The 20,904-nt window shown below is 44.4% G+C and overlaps 1 protein-coding gene across 3 annotated transcripts in view; it reads left to right on the top strand.

Moving 5' to 3' along the window:
• Positions 1–20,904, top strand: part of CAMKK1 (calcium/calmodulin dependent protein kinase kinase 1) — a 145,957-nt gene that overhangs the window by 80,353 nt on the left and 44,700 nt on the right. For all 3 annotated transcript variants that reach the window (XR_008598397.1, XR_008598398.1, XM_055001185.1), the window contains 5 exons: positions 10,031–10,084; positions 13,994–14,045; positions 16,844–16,977; positions 18,774–18,810; positions 19,815–19,836. Coding sequence is in view for 1 of the 3 variants with exons in the window: in XM_055001185.1 (XP_054857160.1) it covers positions 10,031–10,084; positions 13,994–14,045; positions 16,844–16,977; positions 18,774–18,810; positions 19,815–19,836 (299 nt within the window). In the remaining 2 variants the exon portion in view is untranslated. The remainder of the gene's footprint in view (positions 1–10,030; positions 10,085–13,993; positions 14,046–16,843; positions 16,978–18,773; positions 18,811–19,814; positions 19,837–20,904) is intronic.

Below are 20,904 nucleotides of genomic sequence, written 5' to 3'. Positions count from 1 at the left end.
TTTTCAGGATAACTGCTTGTTTTCTTGCTGATAGGACAGTGTTTTATGGTGGCGTTGTTTCTAGTGTTGGTATTCTGGAGCCACGTCTCTTGTTTCTGAGCCTAATTCATACTGCTGGCTTGATCCATGAAATTCCTAAATGCCAGTCAATTTCTTCTGCTCCTTGTTTCCCGTATGAACAAATCTGCTCACTTAGAGTCTCTCTACACAAGACACCTCGGCTTGTGTTCCTCAAGTGTAGAGAGATGCAATGTTATCTGGGAAGCATAGTTTTAAAAGACAGAGCTGGCTGAGATTGCGCCTCAGAGGTTTTGTTAATTTCATCCTCGCCTCCCCAGGCTCTGTCAATTTAACGTCTCTATCTGTCTTCTTAAACTGCCCTTCCAGGATAACGTTGCAACTCCCGACATGTGTTCTTCATGTGTCAGATGTCTTGTGCAGACAGATTATCTGCCCCATATCCTCCTGCCATCTGATGTTTGCTGGGTACCTATGTGAGCTAGGGCGCCTAAATTATAGACCTCCCTCCCCGTGGAGAGCTGCCTGGCTCCCATGCTCATGACATTCAGATAGCAAATTTGTTCTATCAGAGGACATTTGTAATAATAAATGATATGCAGCCCCTGCCTGTGTTTCCACTCTTTTTTGTGTTCCTCCCGTTGTTGCTGGGCTATGTCAGGTCTGTGCAGTTTTTAATGAGGTTTTCACATATTTCTGTTGTTATGCTGATTGAAGTCGCCTTGTGAATCTTCCAGGGTGGGATGGAAAAGCAGGGTGCCAAGATTTTACTTGCATAAATATTATTGATGTTCCTCTTCATTGGTAGATAATAAATGTCCTTTCTTCCTGGGCTATATCTTGCCTAAACACTACATCAGGGCCTTCTGAAGCCTTTAATGCAGCCAATCAGAGGAAGAGCGAGAGGCTATCCTTCCCCATCAGGCCTGGTTAAGCCCTTATTACCATACAAATGCAGTGTGATTTAATTTCATCCTGCATTAAGAACCACCCAGTGAGTAACTGAAAGGTCTTTAAAAGTCTGCATTGCCCTGACACCTTAGTTTTTGGATTGGTGCCAGGGCTGCAGATGGTACCCTGGAGGAGTCCATTCTTGCCTAGAGGAGGCATTCTGAAAGTCCACAGATGCAGCTTCCAAAAAGGCCTTTCGCCTTCGAAAGGGCAGGTTGGTCCATTTTTTCTTTCTTTCTTTAAAAAAAGGATAGGTAATTTTTACCAACAGAACGAAAGAATTCTGCTTCATCATCAAACATTGTGCAGTTCACACAAGCTAGGTTCTGATGTCTTTACAAAATGGTGGTTTTATTGCACTTTTTAAACAGTATATGTGTTTTGCTTATAATTATAAGCGCACAGAGAAAAGGGGAAAACAAACATACCATGTGATGTAGTGGTTAAAGTGTTAGTCTAGGGTCAAGGAGACTGGATTCGAGTCCATTCCCCACTCTGTCATGGAAGCTTGCTGGGCGACCAGTCACACTCTCAGCCGAATCTACCTCACAGGGTTGTTGTGAGGATAAAGTGGAGGAGAGGAGAATGATGCAAGCCACTTTGGGTCCCCATTGGGGAGGAAGGTGGATTAGAAATGAAGTGGACAGGCCGACAGGCAGGCAGAGTTAACGTGATTATCTGAATAAACACCTTTATAGTTAGTTAGGGCCTATCAAGCCAGGATCTGAAACTGTGGCTTGAAATTGGTTTATTAACAACAGTTAATCTTCAATATGGTCTTGCATGATGCATAGCTTAATCCTGCCTTGTTCCCTAGCACTGCCCTCTCTGGCAACAGAACAAAGGCAATGAAACCAGCATTTGTCAAGGAAAACTAGCATGGTGATCCCCAGACTAAATATAAAACCATGGTTTTGCATTATACCTGAATCTGAACCAAGCCACGTAATGGCTTTTAAGCCACGATGATTATGTTACCTTTTTTTCTTTTGCATGCATTATCTGTGTTCCAGAGGTAAAATGGTTCATAGAATCCATTCTAGTATCTAAAACTCATAAGAGTAGGTACCTGGTGAAAGAATACAGGAATATAGGGCTATCTCTAAGGTGGGGCAAGTCCAGGATAGACTCTATCGACTTCCCTGCAGCCTTGCACAACTTCCCTTCCTGGGTTACTGCTGATCATCTTGGTGGTGGCCTCCACACAAACTCTACCATGTAGATGATCAGCAGTGGCACATCAAGGATTACCAGCTTTGGGTTGGAAAATTTCTGGAGGGTTGGGTGTGGAGCATTGGGGAAGGGAGTGACCTCAGCTGGGTGTAATGCTATAGAGTCCACCCTCCAAAGCAGTCATTTTCTCCAGGTGACAGATCTCTTTCATCTGGAGATCCAGATTATCATCATAAACCTTTTATTGGCATAAAATACAGTAACATAAAACAAAACAGAAAAAAAACCCCAAAAGGTAGGTGTCAAAAAGGGAATATGAAATCTCAGCCGGTCAAAAACTGTAGTAAGATAAAAAAACACAATGAAAAGTTACGCAGTAAAGTCTAAGTATTATAAACTCCTGCCCTTAATTTACATACATGTGAAAGGAACTCAGCGGCAGATGCAGTAATTTTAGGGGACTTGTCAGATAACAAAAAAATAATTTCGTTACTAGTCGTGGATTTTGCAGAAGACAGAAGAGGGCAAATCAGATGGTGATGTAAAGAGGAGTAATGGGGACAATGAAGAAGGATATGTTGAACAGAATCAGGTTCATTGTTTGAGCAAGAACAAACTCTTTCCTTGTAGGGGATACCCTTATATTTGCCTGTTAAGACAGTCGAGGGAAAGAGATTGAACCTGGCCAACATGAAGGCTCTACGATGGGAGGGGATTACCAGATTAGGAAAGTACTGGGCCATAGAGTTATATAAAAAGGGAAGGCCAAAAAAACACGGGGAACAAACTCCATAGCAGCCAGCACTGATTACTTGGGTTTCAATGTCCCAAATCCTCCTTCGGACTGCCCGAAAAAACGGCCATTTCTCCAGAGTTGGCCCAAGAATCCAGGTCAATGCCAAGGGATTTAATTTTAGATGCTATAGATTGTGACCATTTAGAAATATAGGAGTCAGCAGGGAGAAGAGCAATAAGACAGTTATGGGGAGGCTAAAATGGAGGTGAAGCCAATACTTAATAACAGTGATCCACGCCCGCGATTCGGTAAGATGAAGACCCAACTCGGTGCAGAGAGTAAAATAAGCTACAGAATCAAGGAGGCTGAGGATCCTGCAGAGAAAGACGGCATTAATGCGTTCTACCTCATTGTTGAAGTTCTAGATCCACACAGGAATCCCATAGAGCAGGCGCGAGATGACGGTGGCCTGAAAAATCTGAAGCGCAGCCGGGACAAATTGGTTACCTCTTTGGTGGAAGAAGCGTGTTATGGCCACAATCTTATTCCTGGCCAGGAGGAGAGAGTGGTCCCGATGAGAACACTAGTTTAAGTCATACTGAAATAGAACACCTAGGTATCTAAATGATTTAACCTGCTCAATTTCTCTTCCCTCTATTCTCCAACAAATGCGCTTCCAGGAACAATATTTTTGTCTTATCAAAATTTACAAAAAGAGAGTTCTGTCTACAGTAGGCCATGAACCCTAATAGGAAATGCATTAGGCCTACCCTAGAAAAGGAGAGAATCACAACATCATTATTTGGAGATCAGTTGTAATTCTGGGAGATCTCCAGGTCCGTCCTGGAGGTTGACAGTCCTACATTGGATGATGCTGTCTGTGGTCTTTATGATAGTCACTGTTTTTATTCTTGTTCCTCAATTCCTGGAACTGAGCTTGAAATGGGGATAAGGGGCGAGTAATTGGAGGTGTGTCCAAGGCAGACCACACTACCCATGTAATTTGGGGCTTCTCCAAGATAGCTCAGAACCCCCAGGTTCTGCCCAGGGCAGTTGCTCCAGTTAGCCATACCCACAGAACAACTCTGCAGAGATTTCCCTAGACTGCAACAAAATCTAACCCAATCTCTTCAGTCTTACCTCTAAAGTTGGGCAGGGGGGAGACAGCAAGGCCTCAGATGGTGATCTTGACAGTTGGACAGGTTCAGATAGAAGCAGGCATGCCTTGAGCATTGGAACTAGCCCAGAGACAGAAAACTTATACCAAGGTTCCTAGTAGAGATGGGCACAAACCAAAATACGAACCAAAATTCATGATGAACCAGGCCAGTTCGTGGTTCGCAAACCAGCGGTTCATTATATCCCATTTTGGATGAACCGCCACGAACTTTAGGCTGGTTTGTTTGGTTCATTTTTTGGTTCGTCACTGCGGACAGCCTGGTGCCAGTCAATCAGTTTCCTAGGCAACAGGGGATGGAATTCCTGCAGACCTTCTGCTGACCCGGAATTAACAATTTTCTGGCCTGGATGTGACGTTTTCACGAACCAAACGAACTGGTTCGCGAACTGGGGGCAGGTTCATGAAAGTTCATGGTTCATGGCTCGTGAAATTTGACGAACCATAAACCACATGGTTTGGTCTTTTTCTGGTTTGTGCCCATCTCTAGTTCCTAGTTCTCTCAGACCCTAACCCCTTTCAGCCCCATAAATTGTGTGCTTAAGTGCAAAACACCTTTAGAAATCAGGTAAAGGATGCTGGGTTAGTAAGCAAGTGGACAACTAAGGAACAGCTGGTGTAAGGTGAATGTGCTGCTGCCAGCCTCTTGCAGAGGAGATAATTATTGTGTATATCAAAATATACACGTGGCAGATTTCCAGAGCAGCAGCACCTGGTCTCTGCGTGACAGGAATCTGACGCTGGGATTTTTGTTTTGTTTTGTGTTGCCCTTCAGGGACTGAGTTGAGGAAAAAGCCTCTCTTCATGGATCATGAATTTAAGCTGATCGTGCCTCTTTATTTGAATCAATTAATCCAAATAATTTTAACATGCTTGCATATTTCCAAATCATTTGTTGAGGAAACATGAGAGATATTGCCATTTTAATAAGTGGAAACTATCACTTGTTAAAATGAGAGGTCACCTTCCATTTTTAACTTTTAAAATTGTCTTTATTTAAAATACATGCCATGTTTTCCATTTTAAACGCCTGAAGATAGCTTATAATGATGAGTCAGGATAAAAGCAAAACCAGTGTTTATTATTGTTCAGGCAGCCAGCTCAAGGTTGACTCAGGGCCAAGCTACACATGACGAATGACACTTGAACGGCAAGTGTATTTCTCCCTGTTCACTTGCCCTCCACTCAATCCACTTGCCGTTCAAGTGTCATTCGTCATGTGTAGCTTGGCCCTCAGCCTTCCACCCTTCTGAGGTCGGTAAAATGAGCACCCAGTTTCCTGGGGGTAAAGTGTAGATGATTGGGGAAGGCAATGGCAAACCACCCCGTAAAAAGTCTGCCAAGAAAATGTCGTGATGCAACGTCCCCCCATGGGTCAGTAATGACTCGGTGCTCACACAGGGGACTATCTTTACCTTTATTTATTTATTTACATTATTTATGGTCTGTCTTTCTCACTAGGACTCAAGGTGGATTACACAGAATAATTCAATACAATCGACAGGATGGGACATAAACAATGCCTGCAGGGAGAGCAGAATATAAATTTAATAAAATAAAAATAAAGTAAAATAGGATTTGTAGTGTAGAAAATCTGGAACCAAGCAGAAACCTGAAAACAGACAAAACATAAGTATTAACATCACACATTAGACAGTGCAAAAATTACATAGTAGGATCCTACTTAGAGCAACAGGCAGTACGAGCTATACCTAGTCCCTAAACCTTTAGCCAAGTAGCTTTCTTACTGGGTGATATGAAATCTGATAATCTGTGAAATGGTAAGCATGGGGAAACAGTGGTGCAAAACTCAGTTGTTCTAAAACCCATGGGAGAAGATGGCTTTATGTGGCTCTTGAAGAACTGTTAAGTAAGCACTATTGAAGAATCTCTGGGGAGGGGTTCTATAAACAGTTTCAGGTGGGTAGCTGTGTTGGTCTATAGTAGAACATGAGCCTTCCAACAACAACACAAACTAGGCAGACTCTGGTCCTTAGAGACTAACTAAATTTCCAGGACATGAGCTTTCAAGTGTCAAAGCTCCTGACTCTCCAAAGCTCACACTCTGGAAATCTAACTGGTTTCTAATGTGCTACTGGAGCCAAATCTTGCTCATCTACCACATACCAACACAGCCACCCCCCTGAAACTAGTCAGACTCTGACAACCACTTTCATGAATTGTCTTTAAACAGGGCTTTTTTTCTGGGAAAAGAGGTGGTGGAACTCAGTGGGTTGCCCTCGGAGAAAATGGTCACATGGCTGGTGGCCCCGCCCCCTGATCTCCAGACAGAGGGGAGTTTAGATTGCCCTCCGCGCCACTTGGTGGTGCGGAGGGCAATCTAAACTCCCCTCTGTCTGGAGATCAGGGGGCGGGGCCACCAGCCATGTGACCATTTTCAAGAGGTTCCGGAACTCCGTTCCCCTGCGTTCCAGCTGAAAAAAAGCTCTGTCTTTAAACACTTGGAGGGAAAAAATTGGGAAGCATCTGAAACTGATGGAATCTAGAAGCGGCATTTCATGTCCAAATCCTTTGCATGTGTGTCGGGAAGACAGGAGATGGGGATGGCTGGAATTAAGATGTGAGAATCTCAAAGGTCAGTTTTTCCCCTGGGGGCTTTCACTAGAAAAAGGAAACTGTGACCTTGGCTGAAGGTTTGTGCAACATTGAGGATGAACCACTTGTTGAAGTTAATGGCCTGAATCATGTTTCTCTCCAACTGCTTATGAATCCTTATGAAACACGTTTTGCCTCGGCCCCTTGAGCTTTTATTAAGAGACCGGCGAAGATTCCGTGCATGAAAGGGAACATTTTGACCTTCACTTTTTTTCCATAATTGCATCCATCAGCACTTGCAGTTCTTGGGAGACCAGAGGCAGTTGTTTAGGCTGCATGCGCTCCTTCTTTCCCTAGTTACGACCGCCTTGATTTTTCTGATATCTCTGTTGAATCACTGTGTCCCTTGGTAGGAGAAGGAGGTTTGTAGGTACTCTGAACTGCCCCTCTTCATCTGAGACACAACAAAGGAGGAAAAGTGGGGTTGTGATTTGGCTTACCGGCTAAAGGAGAAAGGTGTTCCCAGGTCCACCTTTTCTTTGGGGAAAAGACCCCCCTCCCATATCACGCATATATGCACCCAGCAGTGGGGTTGTCAGCTGAAGAGAACAGATTATGCGGTCTCATGTCTCCCGTGGGTCAGAACATTACCAGTGCTTGGAATATCCTTTCCTTGAAAAGCATTAAAATGAAGTTGCTTTTGCAGTTACGGTACACTTTTCTTTCCCAGGATGATTTCTGAAAAGTGAAAAGGGGAATGGCTCCTTGAAATAAGGGCGGTTTCCACACGGCTTACCTTATTCTGCAAAATAGCGAAATCTTGCACGAAATCTCGTGAGAAGACGCTATTATCACGCAAGAAGATGCGATAGCTATGGTTGTTGTGGGTTTTCCGGGCTGTATTGCCGTGGTCTTGGCATTGTAGTTCCTGACGTTTCGCCAGCAGCTGTGGCTGGCATCTTCAGAGGTGTAGCACCAAAAGACAGAGATCTCTCAGTGTCACTGAGCCAAGATCACGGCAATACAGCCCGGAAAACCCACAACAACCATCGTTCTCCGGCCGTGAAAGCCTTCGACAATACATAGATGCGATAGCATCTTCTCGCGAGATTTCACGCGAGATTTCGCTATTTTGCAGAATAAGGTAAGCCTTGTGGAAACGGCCAAGGAGTAGTGGTGGCAAGCCAGTTTTGAAGGCATAAGAAATAGCAGTGATAGATATTTGCTAAACTGTGAGTTTGGTCCAGCCCACATACACACATCGCATTCAGTACAGAGAAAAATGACAATGAACTTTTGCCTTTATTGACTTTGCATTCAAAATGAATAACGTAAAAATAAACATAGAAAAATTCATTTCCGTGTAATTTGGCACCCTGGTGTCCTAGGTGATCACCTAGTTCCACCTATGTGGTTGGGCCAGTGTGCAAGAAGGGTATGTTCCTTGCCTATAATGGATTCGAACCTCCAGATACTTTAGCAGCATATTTAAAATCCATACCAATACCGCAATATGGAGATATTTTCTTGGCTGCTATGGGTCGCTTTTTGAGAATTCCCTTTCAGAACGTAGGTATTTCTACAATACAGGGAAGATAGGCACCTTGACTCATCTAGTTATTGAAAGCCCAAATTTCAGTGAGGAGAGACAAAGTTGGATTACTTCGATACTTGAGAAGAATGAGCTCACAAATGTTAATCAGAGCCTTTCTTTTCTTTTACAAGATAAAGTCCGATATATTACCAGGTCACTGGCATCCTACCTTTTAGTAATCCAGTCTAAAATTAGAAAACTTTTGTGATTTATTATTATTGGTAATAGTAGTAGTAGTATTTTGGTTTTTGTTTGTTAATGTGGGATCAGTCTCAAGGCTATGGGTAAAAGAGGTGTACTGGAAAAGCGGGGGGGGGGGGGGAAGGGAAGGATTCCTTGTGATGTTCTAGTCGATTCTGAGGTTGCAACCTTATTGCAAAAGAAGCTAAAGAACCTTCACCTTAGATCCTCCTGACATGTTCAGTAGAAACATGGGCATATACATGCTTTAAATAAATATAAACAAATCAGTGCTCAAGAAAAAATTGGAAAGGCACCTCTTGGGGAGGGTTTAGATCAGGCGGTCCCCAACGTGGTGAACACGGGCATCATGGCACCCATCAACAGCTTTCTTGGTGCCCACCAAGTCTTTAGAAAGCCAGTGAAGCCATGTGTGGAGTTCTTGCTCAGCAGGGCTACTGATTGGCCACTGGTGATTTGATCGGCTGTATGGAATAAAGGAACGTTGTTTCTAGGGTTGCCAGGCCCCCTCAATCTCCCAGCGGGATATTGGGGCCTGGCTCTTACTGGGGGGGGTGTCCGTGCGCTCGTTGCGCGTGCGCGCTCCTGCAAGCGTGATGACGTCACTTCTGTGAAGTGACATCATCCCGCAGCCCCTGGATTGCGCCGTTGGGGGCTGCTGCGGAGTGCAGGAACGCTCCTGCACTTCGCAGCAGCCCAAAACAGGCCCAATCCGCACCAAAACAGACGCGGATTGGGCCCGTTTTGATGCGGGTTGGGCCCGTTTTGGGCTCCTTCAGAGCGCAGGAGCTTTCCTGCGCTCCGCAGGGGCCCACAACAGGCCCGATCCGTGCCAAAATGGGGCCAATCTGCGCCTGTTTTGACGTGGATCGGGCCCGTTTTGGGCCCCTGTGGAGCGGTAGAGCGTTCCTGCGCTCCGCAGGGGCCCACAACGGGCCCAATCTGCGTCAAAACGGGCCCGATCCACGCCCTTTTTGGCGCGGATTGAGCCCGTTTTGACGCGGATCGGGTCCGTTGTGGGCCCCTTCGGAGCACAGGAATGCTCCTGCGCTCCACAGGGGCCCCAATCCAGGCCAAAACAGGCCTGATCCTGGTGGCTGCTGTGCGCGGGGGCATGCATTACTGCAGGGGGGCGTGCACGAAAGGTGCGCGCCCCCCCGCTGGCCAGGTAAGTAGGGGCGGGGTGGGAGGGTGGGGGCTGGGGATCCCCCGCCCCCACCGGGGTCTGGCAGCCCTAGTTGTTTCAGTTGCAGCTGACGCTACAACATTGGTTTTATTTTCTCTCACTTCTCTTTCCATTGTATTTTTAAAATTACCCATCTTCCCCCTTGCACTTGAGCTTCCTTTGTATGTGTGGCTGTGCCTCCCACAGCAGCCATTTTTTCATTGTCTTTGCCTCCAGCGGCAGCCATTTTGTAGTTTTGCCCAACACCCTTTGTCAGAATTCCAGAGGTGTCCACAGGCTTAAAAAGGTTGGCAACCCTTGGTTTAGAGAAAGGATGGCCTGGGACAGGGTGCTGGAAAGGAGGATCTTTTCCTGCCTCGATCTGAAGTCTCAAACATCATATGACTGAAACAAGTAGTTTGAACTGATACTGCAATTTTTGTGTGCATTTATTTCCAGGGCTCTTACGGTGTTGTGAAGCTAGCCTACAATGAGAATGATGACCAATATTATGTAAGTATCTTTTTCTCCAGACTTGCATGACTGAGCTTGGTGGCTGATTCCTCCAGTCCCTTTTGTCATCTGGAGAATGAGCTGTCTCTCCTGCCTCTGCTTGTACATTTCTTTCAGTCATGGGCCATTGAAATGAAATAACCGTTCCCTCACAATTACAAGGACCCACTGTTCCAGGAGACATCTCTTCTCCAAATGAACCAATTGCCATTGATTGTGCTGTGTTGTGCTTGACGTTTCCTAGACATTAACCAGGACAACTGAAATCTCAGGGAGGTGGGTGGGAACAATCGGTGCTTGCTGTATGTTGAAGTAAGTCTTCAAAGTGAGTATTTTTGCAACAGTACGTTGAATTGCATTTTAGTTTTCATCCTACTCTTACACAAAGGCTCTGTGGGTGGTGTCTCCATTTATTCTCACAACAAACCTGTAAGGTAGGTTAGGTGTCTTGTCCAAGGTCATTTAAGTAAGTTTTGTACCTGAATAAAGACTTGGGTTTTGAAGCTTTTCTCAGAAGTTTGATTTTGGAATTCTAGTTATATGTAAGAAGAGTGATACTTCATGATCCTCCCAATACACAAGGTTGCCATTTTGTGTGACTGCACTTATTTTTCAATGAGCACACAACTTTGGTATGTACAAAAGAATACCCTCAAAAGGCCAATGTTTTGTTTGTTATGTCCTGAAGCTGGAAAATTTGTATTTTGCCCTATGACAAGGGAGCGTCTTCTGACATCCTGACACCACCGGTACCACCTTAAAAAGGAAAAAAGGAAATTATTGTAAAGAACGCGTACATACAAATATAAGAGTATAGTACTTAATTTGTTTTTTATTGTGTTACACTGTGGAAGCTTACCTGTTGGATGTCTTCCCAGTTAATGTTTCTTGCTGCACCTGTTGAATTGGAAGCTTACCTGTTGGATGTCTTCCCAGCTTGAGTTGTTTACTGTGTACATACAAATATAAGAATATAGTTGTTATACTGTGGAAGCTTACCTGTTGGATGTCTTCCCAGTTGGAGTATCTTGCTGCACCTGTTGAATTGGAAGCTTACCTGTTGGATGTTCCCCCAGCTTGAGTTGTTTACTGTACCTATTGAACTTTCTTGTTAATAATTAATGATCACACAAAGACTTTTCAGTTAATTGTTTATTGGTTTATAATGGTCCATGAGGTGTAAGTGTATGTATAGAAGGTAAAGTGAATTCTATACTCTTAATATAGTCAATATATACCTTCACTTTGACCTTCATTGCTTTTTCATTTATTTGATTTATTTTTACCTTCCTACACATGTGGTTATCCACCTTCTAACAGGCCGCCTTCAGTGGCATGAGACCTCCCAATGACAGACCTCTTTGCCCACTGCCGCTCCCAGTGGTGATGGGAGAAAAAAAATTAAGAAACCACTGACACTGGCTGTGTCGCTACAACATTTCTGGGAAAACCTAGGAAGTGATGTAGGATAGCTCTAGGAATTGCCAGTTTTATCAGTTTTCTGAGAAAACCTAGGAAGTGATGTAGGATAGCTCTACGAATTGCCAGTTTTACCATAGAGTTTCCAGCTATTCCTAGAGGGGCATGATGTCACTTCTGGGTTTTCCTGGGACGTGACATCACACTTTCAGCAATAGCATCCCCCATGTCCCTGCCCCCTCCCCATCTCCAGCTGCTAGGCTTGGCCTGGCAAACCCGTTTATGGTTGGAGAAGAGACCTGACTCAGGATCCAAATCAAAGGGATGGCTTACAGCAGGGTCCGGATCACCAGATCGGGTCATTTGCTGTGGTGCACCTGCACCAAATGCTATTGCAGCCATCTTGAGATACAGATCGGGTCATTTGCTAGTGTACCTGCACGAAATGCTATTGCAGCCATCTTGAGATACAAAGCATTTCCAGATACCTCCCCCCATGCCCCCGCTAGTTCCTTATCTTGCCTTCCCACAGCTGTGCAGCAACAGGAGAACAAAAAGGTGTCCATTAACTCTTTCTCTGAAAATGAGGCCTTCTTTTAAAAAACCCGTTGCTATTCTTTCTGAGCCAAGGCACTGAGAACCTTCAACCCAACCTGTTGCAATTGAGAGACAAGAGCCCTTACAGATTTTTTTGAGCCGTGTGGAATTAAGCAATACTTATTTTAAGAAAGGAAAGGAAAATGAAGAAATAATGGAACCTTGAGAGGAATGGTTCCAAATTACATAATTAGCTAATGGTCGGTTAGCTTCCCCCGCACTTTCTTGATTGGCAGGCAGCTTCTGAAGCCGAGATAAATTCCACGTTCTCCTTATTCCTGCTTTACAGAATCGTGTAATAACAATGCACCTCGACGAGAGCTGTCAGGGAGGAAGGGGGATGCTTCATACAATTGTGTTGACCTGTTAATTATCCAGAGCCATTCTAATCCCGGCAGTTGGGAACAATTTAGGGGTCCCCCCAGACCCCCCCCCCCGACAATGTTTGTTTTCCCTCATGCTCTTTTTATCTTCCTGCAGGAAAAAAATCTCCCATAATATAAGGGAATACTACTCCTGTATCTGATGCTGCAGTCTCAAGACAGAGAACTGTTTGGCCTTGCAAATAAGTTCACAAAGATTGCTAATCAAAACACACAAAAGAGGAATGAATTAGCCCACAACACTTACTCCAGTCATACGTGATATATGAATAGTCTCTGAAAGGAATGTTAAAAACGAAAGAGATTTTACTGCTTCTCTCCCATTCCTTACACAATGTATACTACCAGTGTACTGTAGTGGTTAGTGTGTTGGTCTATAATCTGGGAGACCCAGGTTCAAACCCTCAATCTGCCACAGAAGTTTGCTGGGTGACTTTGGGCCAGTCTCTCTTGGCCAAACCTACTTTACAGGGTTGTTGTGAGGATAAAAACGGAGGAGAGGAGAATAATGTTCTAAATTGCTTTGGGTCTCTGTTGGGCAAAAAAGCAGGGTAATAAATATCTAAAATAAATAAATCAACCAGAGGTGATCAAAGGCATAATTTTTGACAAGTCTTTTTGGAAGAAAGACTTTCAAGATGGGACATGAAATAGCACTCTTTTCATGCTGGGAACAGGCCGTGCATTGTGGTTTGGTGCCCTTGGTCAGTTACTGAGAGCCCACGCTCCGGGGGGTGGGTTTGCCACCACTACCCCCCCACACACACACACACATCTCAGGCAGTGATGAGAATTTGGGGCCATCAGTCTGCTATGCGGGACTACTTAAATTGGCTGATTCGGGTTGTCCAATCTCCTCTTCAGCGGCAGCACTCGTCTGCCTCCCAGTCTGTCATCCAGGCCAGCTGTTCGCCAGTCAGGAGAAGGAATTGCTACTGCCTGCCAATATGAAGAAAATCACAGTTTGCCTGGCTGGGGTACTTACCTAGCCAGAGCACCTTGTGGGGAGGGGAGAGAAAAAGGGCCATAAATGAAAATAGTAGCCCCCTGTTTACAAATGATAGTAAACACATATACAGTCTGTGCATAACATGCCCTTGATTTGTCTTCATATATACATCGAGTAATTCTCATATTACATTCAGCTTACAGCTGAAAGTGTGATTGAAACCCCATATTTATTTAGGTGAACATGTATTCAGTCTTCCTTACAAACAGATGTGTGTATATTTATGCAAGTTGAACATGTGTTCACTGTAACATGTAAACAACAATACAGATTTATCGTCTGTGCAGGACCAGAACTCAATAAAAAGGAAGATCATAAACTTAAAAAGCAAGCTTATCTGGCTTTTATAACACTCCTCCTCTGAAGACGTCTGAAAAAGGGGAGCTCTGCCTCTCAAAAGTTTTCGCTTTGAAAATCTTTATCGTCTCTAAGGTGCCACTGGAATAAAATTCTGCATTTCTCCTCCTGTCATCCCTTTCCTCTTTTTTTTTTCCTTTTCAGGCCATGAAAGTCCTCTCCAAAAAGAAGTTATTGAAGCAATATGGATTTCCACGTAGGTATCTTTGCATTTAAAGATTTAGGTTCAAGATCCAAGGAAAGCCTTTATTTATTTAGGCAGCACTCTGTGGAAATTTCTACCCTGAAGCAGTGGTAGAATCAGAACCTGCTTCTGATGTTGAGTAATTTGTTGGGAACAGTAAAAGAAGAGAGCCAGTTTGGTGTAGGAGAGCCAGTTTAGTGTAGTGGTTAAGAGCGCAGGACTCTAATCTGGAGGGCTGGGTTTGATTCTCCACTACTCCACTTGAAGCCAGCTGGGTGACCTTGGGTCAGTCACGGCTTCTAGGGCTCTCTCAGCAAACCCACCTCACAGGGTGTTTTGTTGTGGGGATAATAATAACATACTTTGTAAACCACTCTGAGTGGCCATTAAGTTGTCCTGAAGAGCAGTATATAAATCAAATGTTGTTGTTGTTCTTATTAAGATATTTTATTATAATTGCACCAACAGTGAGCACGGCACTTTGCAAGGTATAAAGGTTGGTTCCTGCCCCAAGGAGCTTGCATTGTACAGTGTAACTCTGGGCCAAGCTAGAAGTGACGAATTACACTTGAATGGCAAGTGAACAGACTCATGTGTATTCCTCCCTGGTCACTTGCGCTCCACTTGCACTCCACTCGATCGTGATGGCATGCCTAATTTACAGGTCCCGAGGCTTCGGCCTAGTCAGCTGAATAATACGGCTCTGCATGTGGGTCACCATACCAAAAAGGTTGGGAACCACTGCTTTAGACATTCCTCATCGAAAAGGGGCTCTAACTCCTTAACCCTCTTGCTGATGAAGGGGAGGGTAAAAAGAAGGAGAAGATGTGTTTGCCTCCTCTATAGGTACTTAAATGTGCTTTCTGTTTGGGATGGGGACTAAGGACAAAATAGATATGATGGTGGGGAATCTGTGTGCTTTTAAAAACAAAATAATAGTCTTCCTTGGTAATCACCCATTGGATTTGGCATGCTTAAGGTAATTCACCTACTTCGTGACCTTTTCACAATCTCAGTCATCCCCACCCAGCCCAGATGCTCTTTGTATCACATCATGGAATCAACATTATCCATTAGAGAGGAGCAAAATTGGACGCACAGAGACAATTTTGGACCTATGGTAATGTGTGGTTCCAGCTTGAAAGAGAGAGCCATCTGCAGAGTGAGGAAATTACTTCTGATCTGTTCTGATGGGCTACCGTTGTGTCTTCAATGTTTTCTCTGCTGCTGTGACGATTTAGTACCCTGAACTGATCTTTGGGCCCATTCTGCACTCTACACTGCGTTCTGCACTCCACGGGGAACTGCAACCAATCGCAGTTACCTGATGGATGTACGTGTATAGTACTTATTGGCCAGCTTCACACATTACCGTATTTTAAATATCTTGGGATCCAAAAAGCATAATAATGGGTGAAGCCAACTTTGCCATGTTTTTCTTTTTTTAACTTCCTTGGAGGGAAGCCTTTTAGTGCAACCAATGTAGTATTGGAAGGAGCAGTTCATAGATCTTGGCTCATTAATTCTTGATGGCACTTTCGGGCCACTAGAGCTCTAGAGCAGTTGCTATATCGGAGATCTGCCAATGTGCTGTTTTTCTTATGTGGACAGTGCCTGTTATTAACACAAGTAACCTCAATTAATAGTAACCTCAAGAATGTGCCCTCCATTGGGGCACATTCTTAGACAACAGGTTGAAGTGTGCAGAATGTTAGCTGGCCCCCCTAATACAATGGCATCAGCTCTAGTTTTTGTGTATGCCTAATAATATAATAATAATAATAACTGCCTGGGCTTTTTTTCAGCAGGAACGTGGTGGAACGGAGTTCTGGCGCCTCTTGAAAATGGTCACATGGCTGGTGGCCCCGCCCCCTGATCTCCAGACAGAGGGGAGCTTAGATTGCCCTCCGGGCCACTCGGCAGCACCGAGGGCAATCTAAGCTCCCCTCTGTCTGGAGATCAGGGGGCGGGGCCACCGGCCATGTGACCATTTTCTCCGAGGGCAACCCACTGAGTTCTACCACCTCTTTTCCCAGAAAAAAAAACCCTGGTAACTGCGCTTATATACCACTCTTCTAGAAAAATTAGTGCCTCACCCAGAGCGGTGAACAAGTTAGAACCAGTTTGGTGTAGTGGTTAAGAGCGCAGGACTCTAATCCGGAGAACCGGGTTTGATTCCCTACTCCTCCACTTAGAGCCAGCTGAATGACTTTGGGTCAGTCATAGCTCTCTCAGAGCTCTCTCAGCCCCACCCACTTCACAGGGTGTTTTGTTATGGGGATAATAATGACATACTTTGTAAGCCGCTCTGAGTGGGTGTTAAGTCATCCTGAAGGGCGGTATATATTTCGAAAGTTAAGTTATTATTATCCCCACAATACAGCTGGGGAGCTGGGGCTGAGAGGAGTGGCTTACTCAAGGCCACCTACTGAGCTCATGGCAGTAGTGGGATTTGAACCAACAGAGTGCTGATTCGCAGCCAAACCATCAGAGGTGGGTGGCAATTATGTTTAGTGCATAGTTAATTTACACTTTCTGTTTGTTGTGCGTGTGTGGGGAGGGTAAATAGTCCATGTGATTCTGATGACATATATTCACAAATACCATTCTTAGCAATGCATGGAAATGCTGCTGTTAGGACTGCTGTTCAATATGACATCTCCAGCCTCTGCCCATGACATCACAAGCTCCACCTCATGATATTACTAGGTTCCGCCTCATGAATCTCAAGGTTGGGGATGCAAGGGACCTGTCAACCCTACTGGTGTAACAAGCAGATTGGCTCTTTCATTCTTGCTTCCTTGTTGAAGGTCGGCCTCCTCCTCGGGGCTCCAAGGCGGCTGCTGGCGGGCAAGCGAAACCGATGGCTCCCCTTGATCGGATTTATCAGGAAATAGCCATTTTAAAGAAACTGGACCATATCAACATTGTCAAACTTATTGAGGTCAGTTTACTTGTGAGTGTGTGTGAGTGTGTGTGTGTATAATGTTGTTAACAACTGATGGAAAAAGCTGCAGCAATGCAGGCAAGGGTGGATTGGCCATTTAACTTACAGGGAAATTTCTTGGTGGGCCGCTGCTCTAGAGGGCTACTGGTGGTCAAGCCCCAGCAACTCTGCCACGGCCTCCAGGGCTGTTTGACTCAGACTCATCCTTGGTCATTGGTGTCAGCTCACCCATTGTCTCTTCCTGCACTGCTGCCATTTTGTGGGATGAGGGAGAGCCACCATTGTTGGTGCCACTGAGTTTCGTGTCCCCTGAAGCACTGGCTGGTAGGGGCTGTTCAGCTGGACTTGTTCCAGGGCCATTTTTACTTCCCAGTCCACTCTTGGATGCAAGCGATATGGAATAGTATCTAGATCCAGAACTACGTGTTATTAAAAGTGTTTGTGTGTCTGTGAGTGTGCATCTAAAGTGCCATCAGGTTGCAGTCAACTTAAGGAAACCCCATAGAGATTTCAAGGCAAGAAATGAACACAGGTGGTTTGCCATAGCAACCCTTGGTGGTCCCCTATTCAAGTACTAACCAGGGCTAACTCTGTTTAGCTTCTGAGACCTGACAAGATCAGGCTATCCTGGGCCATCCAGGTCAGGGCAGTTATTGCCCAGAGTTAAACACCTACAAAGCTGCTTAGCAGATGGTTCACCCTCATCTGGATAGAATGGGGGCCAAGCTACAAGTGATGAATGACACTTGAATGGCAAGTGAACAGACTCACGTATATTCCTCCCTGTTCACTTGCACTCCACTTGCACTTGCAATATGTGATCAAGAGGAGTGCAAGTGGAGTGCAAGTGAACAGGGAGGAATACATGTGAGTCTGTTCACTTGCCATTCAAGTGTCGTTCGTCACTTGTAGCTTGGCCCTATGTTCCTCTGCCATTTCCCAATGGAAGAGATGCTAGAGGTAGCAGAAGAAACAGAGCATCAGAGAATCTTGCCCTGGCAGTGTTCTTTAAAAGAGGCATAATAGACACAGGGTGGCTGGTCCTGCCCAGATAACACACAAGTTACTGCATTTTGCACCAAATTGTTTCTGAGTTGTCTTTTTCAGGAAGAGTTGTCACACAGAGTCTAGTCCAGAGGTTACCATTCCAAAGATCAGAACATGTCTAGGGAAAACACTGAACAAAAGAATCTTGTGTTGCTGTGCATGCAATCTCATTGGGACTGCTTCCTGACAATGCTTCATCAGTGTACTTGTGGCATGGCTTTGCACATAGAGGGAGATAAGTCATAAAAGAACTGGAAGCTGGAGCAATAATGCATCTGTTCTGCTTCAGAAAAAATGCCAGGTTATGTAGAATGCCAAAACTCCAACTTGAAATTCAGATGAAGAGAGTTCCAAAAGTATCCCTAGCTGGGCATGGTAGTTTGCTGAAGTTGGTTTAAGGATCTCTAACAAGGGCTTCTAAGCACACTCAACACCACTGGAGAATTTTGGGGGACCTTTTACAAAAATTGGTAATTGACATAGCATTGCTCTTCAGGTGTGTGTCAATTACTGAAACTGGTAATTGACATATTACTGTAGCTGAAGGTGTAGTGATAAATCAATTATTTTTAAAGCCTTTTTTAAGCCCGAAGAAGCCAGGGACGGCAGCGGCTATGTGGGTGGGACTTGCAGAAATGTACATTTAGATTTATAATGTAATCTGTGATTCAGATACCTTCAACTCTGCCCCAGGGGAAAAGAAATACTGGAGAAGAGACTTGGAATAAATCTCTGTTTCTTTTAAGGTGCTGGACGATCCTGCCGAAGACAATTTGTACATGGGTAGGTTATTCTCTTTGCTTGGAATTGTGGATATTTTCAGTTGTATCTTTGTGAGCAAAGCTGCATGTGTTGTAATATGTGTGTGTAGAGAGGACCCTCAAGTCATAGTTATGGCGACCCCTGGTGGGATTTTAAAGGCAGAGGTGGTTTGCCATTTCCTGCCTCTGCAACCTTGGTCTTTGTTGGAGTTCTCCCATCCAATTACTAACCAAGTCCGACCCTGCTTAGCTTTTGAGAGCTGATGAGATCAGGCTCACCTGGGCTATCCAGGTCAGGGCATTTTGTGATATAAAAAGAACAAAAATCCAGATCCTGAATCTTGTCATTGAGACACATTACACCGCTTTTAAATATATGGATTGTACCATCTTTCTCCTTCTTTGACTCAATTTTTCAAGTCAGTATATTTTTTAAGGGTTAAGTATATTGCGTAGCCCAGTATCTTTGGGAGAATAAGCATGCATTCGCTACTGGAATATAAATTGCAGCTTTGGGAGGGCAATTTCCATCATGAAACGGATGTGGGGAACTCTTTTTAAAAAAAATCTTGCCCAGCCCCACAATTCTGATCCAATTCGGGCTTCCCAATGACACCACATTATAAGAAGTTGAAAAAATGAGAGGTCCTGTCCCCGATTTCTGGCATCTCTTCCTGTTTGACTGTAAGAGGATTGAGATGTTTACTAGTGTTCTCCATCATGCTTTCCCACACATCCTTTTGACCCCCTCGCTTGTCCAACCCTGCCAAGAAACTGCTGCAAAAAAACAAAAGCAAAAACTACCCTTAAATTTCCGTTTGGAGTACTTTATGGAAATCCATTAAATGTGCATGCTTCCATACGTAATGCATTCTGAAGGTAGAATTTGTATGTGCTGGATTCAGAGTATTTCGTCCAAAGACCAGAATCCTTTTTCAGCCATATCTGATAGCAGCTCTGTTCTGTTGCTTGGTCTTTAACTGGCTTCTACCTCTAATTTTTTTCTTTTCTCCCCCCCCCCTCCAGTATTTGACCTCCTGCGAAAGGGGTAAGTGGTTTCTTAGGAAGGGCTCTATGTACGTTATGATTCCAGGGGAGCACAAAACAAATGAAACATTTGGTACTAAATGAAGTGGGAGGTGGTTTTAGACATGGGTTCTATGTAAGTTTTCTTTTAGCCTTATTGTTCAAGACCTAGGTCTAAGAACAGGGGAAGAAGAAGTGGGTACTGAATTAAGTTTTTTAAAATCTTAGCTTTTAGCTTTTTCAAAAACAAGTTTCTAGTCCTCATGGTAAGAAAATGTGATACCACACTGCAGGGCTTTTTTTCTGCGAAAAGAGGTGGTGGAACTCAGTGGGTTGCCCTCAGAGAAAATGGTCACATGGCTGGTGGCCCCGCCCCCTGATCTCCAGACAGAGGGGAGTTTAGATTGCCCTCTGTGCCACTGAGCAACGCGGAGGGCAATCTCAACTCCCCTCTGTCTGGAGATCAGGGGGCGGGGCCACCACCCATGTGACCATTTTCAAGAGGTTCCGGAACTCCGTTCCACTGCGTTCCAGCTGAAAAAAAGCCCTGCCACACTGGCTGTGCCATTTCTGTAGTGGTCAGTGTCAGACGAGAGCTTGGAAGACCTGGACTTAAATTCCTGATCAGCCAGACAGCTCAGTAGGTGACATTGGGCCAGTCTCTCTTCTCAACCTAATATACCATGCAAGGTTGTTGTGATGATAAAATTAAGGAGGGAACCATGTACATTGCTGTAAGTTCGTCAGAGCTGAGAGCAGGACAAAAATGTAGCAGATATATACAAGTGTGTATATCTGCTGAAATCTCAGTAGCTGGAAATAAACTTTAAAGTGTTCTTACAAATGTACCATTTGTGAAATAAGGTCATTTTATTGTGCAGTGAGCCACAGAAAAATGATTTCAATCAGAAAAAAATGTATGTTAGCTTCTTATAGGCAAAGTCATTTCTCCCAAGGAACAGCAATTATATTCAGAACACTTCAATCACATCTGGAGACCAACTATTTAAGAAACGTGCCTTTTGCATCCATTGGCTTTCCCTTTTCTTCATCCACAAATATAGTCACAGATTCCCAGTGGTAACTGCCG

The sequence above is a fragment of the Eublepharis macularius genome, chromosome 17 (assembly GCF_028583425.1).
Source record: "Eublepharis macularius isolate TG4126 chromosome 17, MPM_Emac_v1.0, whole genome shotgun sequence".
NCBI classification, from domain to species: Eukaryota; Metazoa; Chordata; class Lepidosauria; order Squamata; family Eublepharidae; genus Eublepharis; species Eublepharis macularius.
This window is presented reverse-complemented; position numbering and strand designations above follow the sequence as displayed.